This window comes from Penaeus chinensis, chromosome 42, assembly GCF_019202785.1.
Source record: "Penaeus chinensis breed Huanghai No. 1 chromosome 42, ASM1920278v2, whole genome shotgun sequence".
Classification (NCBI taxonomy): domain Eukaryota; kingdom Metazoa; phylum Arthropoda; class Malacostraca; order Decapoda; family Penaeidae; genus Penaeus; species Penaeus chinensis.
In genome coordinates, this window is record NC_061860.1 from 1815989 (window position 1) to 1828488 (window position 12500).

The window sequence follows — 12500 nt, forward strand, 5'->3', positions numbered from 1 at the left end:
GTCGTAGGTGAGTGGCTGCGGGGGCGCCGCCCTTCGGGGCCCGCCCGGGGGGTCGTTGAGTGCGTGTTGCATGGCACGGATGGGCACCGGAAGGCTTCCGTGCGCGAGGTTGCATGCAACTGTTTGGCTGGCCGCGTGGAGGGTTCTCTGGATCCCCAGTATATATGTATGCATATATGTGCGCGAGCGCGTATGTTTGTGGTGTGTGTGTGTGTGTGTGTGTGTGTGTGTGTGTGTGTGTGTGTGTGTGTGTGTGTGTGTGTGCGTGCGTGCGTGCGTGCGTGCGTGCCTGCGTGTGTGTGTGTGTGGGTCTGTGTGTGTGTGTGCGCGTGCGTTTGTGTGTGCGTTTACGTGTGCGTGTGCATGTGCGCGCGCGCGTGTGTGTGTGTGTGTGCCTGCGTTTGCGTGTGCGCGTGTCTGGGTGTGTGTGCGCGCACGGACGCGTACACGTGCATATGTCGGCAACTATTGACAGAATATGTGTGCATGCTTTTATATATTGTTGCGAGTGTCTGCAGCAGTGCAAGCGAGAGCATGAGGGCGCCTCCGAGCGCACAGGCGAATGACTGATCCTGTTCCCGCACACGAGTCCCAGCGCTCTCCCATCCGGCCATGCACTCCCGCCTGGCAATATCTCATCCACACCCAGAGTCTCGCTCAAACCTCGGCGAATAACCTCCCTCCCTCCGTCTTCTTCCCCCCTTACCCTCGGGGCGCGGGCGCACAGTTCCGCCGGCGAGCCTGGAGTCTCCGCGCCGCATCGCCAGGAAAAGTTTCCTAAGCGACTCGATCATTGATGGGCGCCTCGAGAGTGTGATGCCGGACGCCGAAGGTCAGCTGAGGAGACCCGTTCCGCTGCTAACGCCGGGGATCGGGGAGGGAGGCACCTGCTCTCTTGTGTTCTTTGTTCATTTATTGGCTTATTGGCTTATTTTTATTTGTTTTTATGTTTTTCTTTGTTTAGAGCGTATGATTAGGTTGTCTGTTTTTTTATTTGATTGTTGGTTTAGGTTTTGGCGAAAGGGTATTAGGGTTGGACTGTTATATAATTAGATAATTTTTTTTTAGATTTTTTTTGTAGCAGAAATGTTAGTTGAACACATTTCAGGTTTATATTAACAGTTTTTTTTTTTTTCAAGGAATTGCGTTTTCCTTAGTTTTTTTAGAGCAACTAAATTATTTAATTGTGTGTGTTTATTATTATTTTTTTTATTAACAGGTCACATTACAACAAATCGAAGTTAGAGGATCTTATTATAGGAATTCGTTAGAAGTTAACAGTGTCAGATCCAAGCAAGGTTTCTCAAACTACTGTTATTATTGGCAGTGATATATAATTTTCATATCACTACTAGTCTTTTGACTTTTGGCAGTGTTAGGTGCTCTAATAGGACTACTTCTCAGACTACTTTTACTATTAACCTTGATAGGTATTCTAAAAAGCACTATTTCTTAAAAAAAAAAAAAAAATACTTTCACTATCAACACTTGTTTATTATAGTACTATGTCTTAGAATAACTACTTTTACTATTAACACTGATAGGACATTAAAATAGCTCTATCCTCTATCCTCTATCTACTTTCTATTCCCTGGGCATATTATCGTATACCCAACAGACATTACTATCAGAATATCGATAAGATTTGCAGAGGACACATAGAGCAGGTGCTTCATCTCAAGAGTTAACGTAAGGGTGACTTGGTGCTTTATAATGCTTTTAACTACGTCGGGCGAAGTGCGTTTCGTTTTGAGGCTAAATTGATGTGGGAAGTGTGTGCTTAAAAAATGATAATAATAATATTATATGCTTGTTAATGGTGCGTTTTTTGGTGGCCGGCTTTGTGTTGGGGACATTTTTGTTGTTGTGTCCGTCGGGTGTGGTTTTATTGTCAGTGTGTAATGTTTATGGTTTTTAAGTAATAGTTCTAACTAAAGATTGGAAAATCGTAACCCAGTGACTTGATAATGATTTTAGCCAAAAGATTTGACGAGAACTATAGCTAAAGACTAGATTATACCTATGGCCAAAAACTTGTTGAGAATTATAGCCCAAATCTTGCATAATTTTAAGTGGCGACTCAGGGTATATCAGTTTGTACAGTGTTCTCTCACCTAATATATATACATATATATATATATATATATATATATATATATATATATAACAGCAATATTTGCAAAGTGAGGCTACTGAGTTATACTACAGAAAATAACTAACCTAGTGTAACCATGTCCTGCAGCGAATGAAAGGAATGTAGAAAAGGTTTGGATGAGGATGGATAACTTTACAACGAAGGGCATTTGTTCCACCAGCACTGCAAGAATTTGTCCAAGCTCGTTATTTACGTCTCGTTTCTGTTTCCAAAGTATTCATTCTCATTGACACCTCCTCGACATTTGTCACAGTGAACTCAGATCGTGAATAAATACATCAAAATCAGGCCTGATTTTACGTTTTGAAAATGTGTCATATAATGATAATGATAATAATAATCATAATCATAATATGATATGATGGTGATCATGACAATGATAATGATAATGGCGTCCGTAATAACAGTGATAATGTTGGCAATGATAATTATAAAAATCATGATTATAATGGTGATGCTGCTAGAAAAAAAAAAACGCTTTTAATAATGATAATGGTAGATGGAGAAATAGATTAATAAAAATAAACGTAATATCGAAAGACCAGTGAACTGTGACTTCTACCTCATTTGTTTTATGAATTTACACAATGCCGCTAAAATATTAACCAAGTTATTGTAGACATAACATGGGAAACGTACGGTTGTTGGTGGTAGTGTTGTCTGTTGGTAAAAGGTCATTTGGTGTCCCGATGGAATTTGGCGTTGGCTGTGCTCGGTCTGTGTTTGTGGGGCCTTTGTGGTTTGCTATTAGATTTAGGCTATTCCATATATATATATATATATATACATATTTATATATATAATTTATATATATATGTATATATATGTATATATATATGTATATATATATGTATATATATGTGTATATATACATACTTATATATACATATACGTATACATATACATATGCATATATACAATGTGTGTCTGCGTGTATGTACATATATATATGTATATATGTTCATTATTTATACATATGCATATTTATATATATTTATTTATTTATATATACACATACATATAAAAGTATATATGTCAATAAGTGATTCATATACTAGCTTTATTGTTTAAACACCTCAGCATATATTTATGTATGTGTATATGCGCTTATATATATATATATATATATATATATATATATATATATATATATATGTATATATATGTATATATATGTATATATATGTAATTAATTTACACATATGTAAATTAATTTATGTATTAACTCATTTTAGTATATATATATCAATATATAATTCATATACCTGCTTTATTATGTATACATCTGTATAAAAAAAAAATATATATATATACACACATACATATATATGCATATGTGTATACATACATACATACATACATACATACATACATACATACATACATACATACATACATACATACATACATACATACATACATACATACATACATACACACACATACATACACACATACACACACACACACACACACACACACACACACACACACACACACACACACACACACACACACACACACACACACACACACACACACACACGCATATATTCGTACATACACACATATACATATATATGAATACAGATATACATACGTATATACATGTGTATAATACATATACATACGAGTATGTACATACATTTATATGTATATACACATAAATGCAGATATATACACATATGTGTGCGTGTGTGTGTCTATACATAAGGTAAGTACAAATACACATAAGCAAACCCGAAACAATTTACCAAAGTCAACCAACTGCCTTCTACTCTTTCAGTCTAGCAAGTCTTCCTTCGCGACTTAAGCTAATTACTACCCTCTCCCCTCATTTCCCCCTCTTTTCCCTATGCCATTTCCCCATTTCCCTCATTTCCCTATTCCATTTCCCCATTTCCCTCATTTCCCTATTCCATTTCCCGCACTTCCCTATTCCATTTCCCCCTCTTTCCCCCATGGCCTGACTCTCCCCTCCCCTCCCCGCAGATCACGAGCCTGTGGCCGGCGCCGCGCCCCTCAGCCACCAGGCCGCCTTCCACAAGATCTCCGTTAGACCAAAGAGGACCCATGGCGCGCCCCGCATGAGGAGGTCCACGCAGGTAAGGGAAGGGGGTTGTGGCGAAGTTTCAAGTTTGGTTTAGCTTGTTTTTTTTTGTTTTCTTGATTTATTCTTTGTCTGTCTGTGTTTTCTATTTGTAGTTTTTCTCTTTTTTCTATCTCTTCGTTATTTTTGTTTTCTTCCTCTTCCTCTTCTATTTCTACTATTTCTGCTTCTTCACCATCGTCATCACCATCATCATTTTTTTTCCGCAGGAATAACAGAAGTGGTTAAAAATATATATAACAAACTTGTTATCGGATTTAATTCGTCGTTCGCGCGTGTGATTAGGCCAACTGACCACCTATTAGAGCTTTCGAAATGTCTTACTCCACGTAATTTGAGATTTGTCCCTGGAAGCCCCTGTGTTATCGTACGGAGTCGGTGATGACACTTTAAAGGTTCCCCGGGCTTATCGGCCTGCCACTCGCCGCCGTCACTTGTCAGTTCTATAACCTTTATCGGAACTCCTGGTGGACATTGATAGCACGGCGTGTTTTTATCAAGGGTAGTTTACGTGATTGTTTCCAATTGTATGACTAAGGGTATTAGATTCGTAAAGCCTCACACAGAACGTCAACATTTTGTTAATGTGAATCCTGCATCATTCATAAGTTGTAACAGGAGTGTTCTGTTAGAAATGGACTGAGAAACGTTTGTCAACTTGTTCGCCATAAGGTGAAGGTCAGTGTTCACGCACAACCATCAGAATAGCATGAATAAACAAAGTAACTGTTTGAAACCGGAGCATGACTGGGACGAGGCATGGTAGACTAATAAAAAAAGAAAGGAAAAAATACCTTCAGTAAATCTGACAATAGATATCTTTTGATTGAATTAATGGGACGAGACATGGTAGACAGATAAAAGAAAATTCCTTCAATAGATTTGCCAATAGATAGCTTTTGAATTAATGTAGGTTGTTCACTGCTGCTATGTACACGTGTCTTATCCACCCATTATCCACCTCCCCACCAACCCACAGGGGTATAGTAGCTTCTTGGGGGGGAAACGAACAATATTAATTTATCTCTGAAGGGAAAGTACCATTTAATAGATTTATGTATTTGTAATGTATTGTGTTGTACATGTTCGCTCTTACTTGGCAGATTGGTGGACAGAGGAGTCTTCCCACAACACCAGAAGTGAATGAGGATGCCAATACAAAATCTGGGACTCCCTCGAAGGTTCCTATGTCTGCCTCTCCATCAACTCCGCCAGAGTTACCTTCTCACACTGCTTTTGGTATGACAGCTTGGCTCTTATGCGAGTAGTTAGAATCATTGTGTTATTTCTATTAACTTTGTAAAAAGGGAATGAAAAAATGTCAAAATCTCGTGTTGTGTTGAAAGTATTTAAGATTATCTGATAACTATAAATGTGGCATATATTTACCATTTATTTCCAACCCTTTATGTACAGATGAAGAAAGCAGCCCCTCTCATGAGCAGCACGTCAGCATTGAGCGACGGGATTCAGAAAAGAAGGATAAAGAGGACAAGAAAGATGAGCCTCTACTTCAGCGTCTCTTTGGCAGTGTGCGCTCAGGACGTCGGCGGTCGCGTGGCAATGGTGATGACAGCCGAGAAAACAGTGTCAGTCCTCTCCGGAGAGGAGGAGACCAACGAGCCTCGAGAGAGAAAAGGCGAGACTCTTCTGGCTCAAGGTTCTCCATGCTGGGGCGAGCCTCCACGAAGACACACAATGATTCTCATCCTCTGCCTCCTTCTGGTCGAGCAAGAGATCCTAGTCGGGAGAGACCTTATAAAGAGGCATCATCTTCACCACCACAGACTCCACGCTCGTCAAGTGTAGAAGGACGGCTAGAGAGCACCAGTCCTGGTCAGCAATCTGCTTTCCAAATTTCGTCTTATGAAGATCGTCCCTCGAGGCCTTTCAGTGGGGTGAGGAAAGTGAAAAGCTTCAGAGAAGTTGCAGGACAGCCAGAGACACAAAGAGAACCAATACATCGCAAAGTTTCATCTCAGAGTAATGTGGAGGAGAGAATTAGCATATCTAGCAAGATTTCAAGAATATCAGCTTCCTTTGAGAGTCTGGACAATGAAAGTGACTCAAAGTTAACACACACTGCCAATTCAAGTGGAACTTCTAGTACAGAAATCTTGTCTACCTCACCACAACGTTCATCAACAGACTCACTCACAAGCACACAGATCCCTGGTGTATTTATACGTCAACACTCCCAGAACCAACACAGGGTCGGCATTCCAAAGTATCAAGATCAGTTTCAACAAAGCCATTATTTGCAGCAAGGGAACCAGGATTCAGGTTCAGGACCTTTATCATTGGACTCTAGTATATCTTTGCATACAAGGGAATCGGATGAACATATGCGTAAGGCATCAAGTGTAGACCATGTGAGTTATGTTGTAGGTTCATGGCAACCAGCTAAGGATTCTGAAGTTCCAGACCCTGTTGTTCACAAAACAACAGAAAGCAAACAGGCATTGGTATCAAAGAATATTAGTGCAGAAATAAAACCAGCTGACAGGGTTTCACCAAAGCAGGCACTACGTTCCCATTCCTTGCAAGGGGATGATGCAGGACCTCCTGTTTCTGGCACTGATGAAAGTGAGCCTGAGGGAGAACGCACACCTCGTCGCCCCCTCAAGAAAGAGCCAAGCATGAAACGCGTTCCTCCACGTGAAGTAGAACCAGATCCTGTACCTGAGTTTATGCGGATTCAGCTCAACAAGGTTGAAAGTAAAGGTCAGTCTGTTGTATATGAAACAGAGCAAGAAAAAGGTAATAAAACTGATGGAAAAGACAAGGAACTTCACAGAAGTCAGGCTGATCCTTCTGTCAAGGAAACTTCAATGACAGAAATGTCTGATGGTGCTGCAGTTTACAGGTCCGAATCAAAGGATGGTAAATCTTCATCACTTAGCAAGAGAGGAAGTGCTCAGTTCAGTAAAGCATCACTGAGAGATGTTTCACCATCCAACGGAAATGTAGAAGTTACAGATTCAGATTCATATGTAGAAGGAACCACTCCAGACTCTACTGTGGAACGTGTTGTATTACGAAAACCTTTAGTGTCTGAGAGAGCTCCACTGATGGAACGGGCTAGCTCTATGTCCAGCCAGGTTACTTCCTCCAAAAATGAGCAGCCTGAGTTGTTTAAGGTATTTGCTCGAAGATCCTTCAAAGTTAAGGATATTGAGAAGGAAAAGTCCCAAGAAAGTGATAATGATGAAGAGGAGAATATAGAAGGAACAAGTGAAGTATCAGAGGTCACCATCATACCTACTCGAGCTCCAGCTGCCTCACCTGCCTCCCCCATACCCAGTAAAGAGACATCATTGCCTGCAACCTCAATATCTCTCACAGCAGGGCATCAAAAGCCAAGTCTGAATACCATTTCCTTCAATCGTAAAACAGTTGGCAATCCAGCACTGTCGTTTTGTCCACCACCTGTTACAAATACATCTGCAGCTGCACCTGGGTCACCTAAGGCAACAGTACTGGTTGTATCTGGCAATACCAGCCCACTACCAATGAGCACAGATCTAACTAATAATGCAGTCAATACTTCTCGAAATATAAGCAACATCACCACAACTAGCAGCCCGATGATTAGTAGTGCAAATCGAAGCATTACCACTATCACCACACCAAATAATGCCTCTGTCAATAAGCCAGTAACTGCCCCCATTCATGGTCCCACTGTGCGCTCATCAAATGCCATGGTGACATCAGAGGCTGGGGTTACAGTTACTACTTCCAGCTCATCAGTATTTAGTAAGATTATCAATAGAAGTTCAAGTGTAACAGCAACCAATGAAGTTAACAAAAATGAACAAGAAAGTGCTCCAGCCACACCACCTCCAGCAAAGCTGTCCGTATCGGGCAGATCTGGATCAAGTATTGTCTGGCCACCACGTCCACTGCCGCAAGAGGAAACCCAGCCTGCGGTACATTTGTCTCACACCTCACACGCCACCGTTGCAGGACCTCAGTCCAAAAAGGTGTCAAGGAGTCCATCATCAGTAAGTGAATCTGAGGATGCCAAACCAACTGAAGTTACTGAGAGCAAAGAAGGGCCTGTAGAAGTATCACCACTGGACATAGGAGCAGCACGACGAAGATTCATGAGTGGAGGTAAAGACCGTCCACAAGCACCAGCAACTCCTCCATCTCAGAATGTAAGTTCATTATCAGCTGCAACAGTGCCCGTGCCCTCTTCCCCAGGAACTGTGTCACTGCTGTCTAAACCATCATCGGCACCAGTAACGGAAACTCGTAGTGCTGCTCCATCCTTTACTGTCACTGTACGAACCCAGTCGCCTTCAAGTGTTGCTCACACTGATTCTCAAGCCCCAACTATTGCAGTCACAAACACCTTAGCAGATAGTAATGTTACTACTTCTGTAAGTGCTAGCACTGGCAAATCTGATCATGGAGTAGCTCAGCAAGCAGCTGAAGACTGGAGGGTGCTTGTGAGGCAGCGCAGAGAAGGAAGGCTGAAGCAGAGTAAGACTCCGGACACTGAAGAAATAATTATCGAGGTAAGTACACTTGGATATTAAATATATGTCTTAAGTAGGCAGGACTCTCTTGGTAGGACTCTCTCTGACCTGGGTCATCCTGAGCCTTAAGTACTGGTGGGTGCGTGGGGCACGTTGGGACACCTGCGGTGAAGCCAAGCGTATACGTGCTTCTGTACGCCATGTGGAAGCTATTTATACATACTTATACTGATTTATTAAGAAAAAAAAAATGTTTTTGGAAAACATATTTGCTGTAGATAGGTATGACTTTGCTTAAAGGATGTGGTCTCTCCTAATTTTTACATCCTTTTTATTTCTAACCTTTAAAAGTGTAAGTGCAGTTATATTACCTCTCACAGAATAAAAACAGAGTGACCAATAAAGTGGTAATAATAGATATATCTATTTCTAATTGTAGCCTCCTAAATTGTGTATAAGATTTGCTAAATTTTGCATTTTGTTCCTCTTCCTATCTAACTGATTTGATCTCTTCCAATTTGGAATGAGAAACTAAACTGTGTTTTCATGTTAATGTTGTCATTGCTCCTTTATTGTTTATCTTCTGTATATATTGTTCATTTTCCAAGAATAAAATAGTCTTCTCTTAAAAAATAGTGGAGTAACAAAAAAAAAATTTCTTTGTTCTTTTCCTGTTTTCTGTGATAGCATTTTGTCATATTTTGATACTTTTTAAACAATTACGGGGTATTAATATACACGAGGATACATTTTATATTGACCTTTTTTTCATTATATACCTGTAGTTTAACATATATCCATGTTTAACATATGGCTACGTTTGACTGTATTTCAGACCCGACCACCAGTTTCGAGGAACAGCAAAGTGCTTGAGATGGCCAACAACTTCCAGAAGCTTCAGGTTGCCTAGCAGAAGTTTTGTCCGGGACAACTCTGGCCGCAATGATTAAAAGAATTGCGAAAAGTCTTTTTACTATTAAGTGTTATTGCAAACTACTTGTATCTGTTGGTAATTTTCAACCAGGCTAGGTTATGCACTTGTGATGTGACTTGTCATTATTATTCTTTCTTTGAGGACCTTTGTTTGTTTTGATGTTTTGTATCTTCTCCTTTTTATCATAAGTGTTTATCTACCATAGCTGTTGCACTGAATACATTAATATTGGTTTGACACTTCAATAAACAGTGATTTTATAGGATGGTCACAGTTCTGAAAGTGGCTTGAGGTGCATTGTAAGCTTGAAGGCAAAACGTAGGCAGGAATTAAATTAGTCTCAATAAGAATTTGTATATTTGGAACAGGTATTGAATTTCCATTTCTATTGAATTTTTTCATTTGATCATAATTTGTGATATTAGTAAGCGGTTTTTTAATTTTTTTCTATGTTGAAGAAATGCTGTTGACTTTTCTCTTCTTTTTTTTTTTTGCCAGATGTAAAAGCTACAGGGTTCTAAATGACAATAAAAGTAATGGAAAAAAAATAGGATTGTGAATTACTCATCGCTTTAGGAACATGATGTAGGGTGATACTAGGTTGGACGTGTGAAATAAGCTGTCCTTTTACTTTGAGCCGTCATGATTGTTATACTGGAAAGCATGTTGTTAGTAAATTAAAACAACAGATGTTTAGGGCCCTCTTAGATGTGGGGAAGAAGATACTAATAAGCAGAAGCTATAAATATTTATGTAAATAACATATAGATATGCCTACCAAAATGTTACCTAATTATAGAATTTTGAAGTGAAGTTATTTGTGTCATAACTGCTTGATGTGAAAAGCAAACAGCTATGACTAAAGACTTCAATACTGTGTTGTAATAAAATATTTACAAAGATCCTTGTTTCATGTACTATGTAAAAAAAAAAAAAAATAAGGATTATAAGTGTAGCAAAGATAACATATAGATGCTGTGTATATAATATGTAAATATCTTTTTTGACAAGAAGTATGTTTAGTCATAGATTATGGGATATACAGGTTTGTCAAAGTTCCAAATGGATATAATGTTCATTACAAAGCGGTAATACGTATTGCTTTACCTTGTTTTTTTTTTCCTTTTTATTATTTTTTATTTATTTATTTTTATTTATTTTTTTTTTTTGTAAAATTTCTTTTATTAGTGAACTGTATAATTGTAGCTTATATAAAAATGCAAAATTTCTACAAATCTCGATTGTTAGAATCTGTGGATAATTTTATATATATGAATATACACACACAGCTATCTTACATTTTTAGTATCATGACATATTCATTCAGGTTTGTAATATACATAAACAAATGGAATGTAACAGCATAAAACTTTATACCAAAAATGTAGGAGTAGTTTGATTAACAGATTCCAATTCCCAGTGATATATATATAAACACAAAGTCCAACAAATGTAAATAAATGCTGAGCATCCAAATGGCATTTTCTTATACTTTGTGACGTGTTTTACTCTCCAGTTTAGACACTCACAGAAAAAGAACTAAACATTCTATTATATTTCATTTACACGCAGAAAAGAAGGACATTTGATCATATTCCATGTATGTTTTACTACCATTTCTAGCGCCAGTAAAATATCATGAGATAATACACACAGCAGTGTTTATTAGTATTGAAGGGAACTTGTGGTACATTAGTACTGAAGGGGACTTGTGGGAGACTGAGGTTCTTACACATTCTGCAAAATAAGTTGCAAAATGCATGTCCAGCACCTTGAATGTTTATCTCCTGATGCAAGTTTATTATATAGTGTAATACAACCATATGCTATATTTCTCCACCAAACAGCATTAATCATTTCTTTTACCGGTAACCATCTCTGAGCATAGCTATCTGGCATATTTTCTTTCACAACTGAATAATCCATCTGGTTTACCCTTTACATACCACAGGACTTCCACACTTTTCTTGTCTTTTCATCTTTTGTGTTATGTTCAATGCTGTTTTTATTATTTGTATAGTTTGTATAATTTTTCTCTTCTCATTTTCATATTCATCCTACAACCTCTTCACAAACTATTCTACTTTTATTCTTAAGAAAATAATGTCTTAGGGATAAATCTGCTCGTTTTCCCCTACTCTTGTTAGAAACGTTCAGTAAATTTGAGTAATTCTACCTACTTTTTCACTATCCCCATAATTCTTTTCTTAACAGATGCTACAACTAGCATCGGTATCATACGGTGACTGGTACTTATGGTTCTATTTGTAATCTGCTAATTATTTTCTGTGATAAAAGCAAAAAATATGGAAAGAAGTGGAGGGATATATTTTTTTTCTGTGCCCATTATTTTTCCAAACCTCAATTACACCTTTTTTGGAATGTGATCAGTCATAATTTCACTGTTTTTAAAATCATGTTTCATTGAAATGGAACTTATTTTTAGTTTTTCTTTTTCCTATTTTCCTTTTTTTTTTTTTTTTTAGATAGATGTGAATTTACTATGAAAGATATGTTCATTTTTTACAATCTTATTTTGAAGAACGTGTTTATATACATTCTTGCTATTGTCTTTTTTTCATTTAGACATATACAATATCAAGTGCCTCTGTTTGCAAAGTTTTCATTGCCTTTGTAACATACATGTGATATTATTTTCCCAAAATTATAGGATGTATTCTAAAAGTTGGTCAAGGCAGATCAACTTGTGGTTCACTATAATGATGTACATTAAATTAAATACTTGATTATTTAGAAAAGAAATTACAAGTGTGTGTCTACATTATGTGCCTTTAATGTACATAAACAATGAAAATG

The 12500-nt window shown here is 38.1% G+C and overlaps 2 protein-coding genes across 3 annotated transcripts in view; one reads left to right on the forward strand and one right to left on the reverse strand.

Annotated features, from left to right (window-relative positions):
• The window catches only part of LOC125047777, a 10842-nt gene extending 10048 nt beyond the window's left edge, over window positions 1-794 (reverse strand). The window contains exon 1 of the mRNA XM_047646214.1: window positions 707-794. Coding sequence (XP_047502170.1) covers window positions 707-794 — 88 coding nt within the window. The remainder of the gene's footprint in view (window positions 1-706) is intronic.
• The window catches only part of LOC125047840 (mucin-5AC-like), a 12258-nt gene continuing 69 nt past the window's right edge, over window positions 312-12500 (forward strand). The window contains exons 1-5 of one of the 2 annotated variants that reach the window (XM_047646350.1): window positions 312-832; window positions 4148-4260; window positions 5369-5504; window positions 5682-8788; window positions 9585-12500. The exon at window positions 9585-12500 is cut by the window's right edge and continues 69 nt beyond it. In XM_047646350.1, coding sequence (XP_047502306.1) covers window positions 817-832; window positions 4148-4260; window positions 5369-5504; window positions 5682-8788; window positions 9585-9659 — 3447 coding nt within the window. In that variant the 5' untranslated portion in view covers window positions 312-816 and the 3' untranslated portion in view covers window positions 9660-12500. Of the gene's footprint in view, window positions 833-862; window positions 1690-4147; window positions 4261-5368; window positions 5505-5681; window positions 8789-9584 lie in introns of those variants that run through there. The other variant, XM_047646351.1, reaches the window with a different exon arrangement.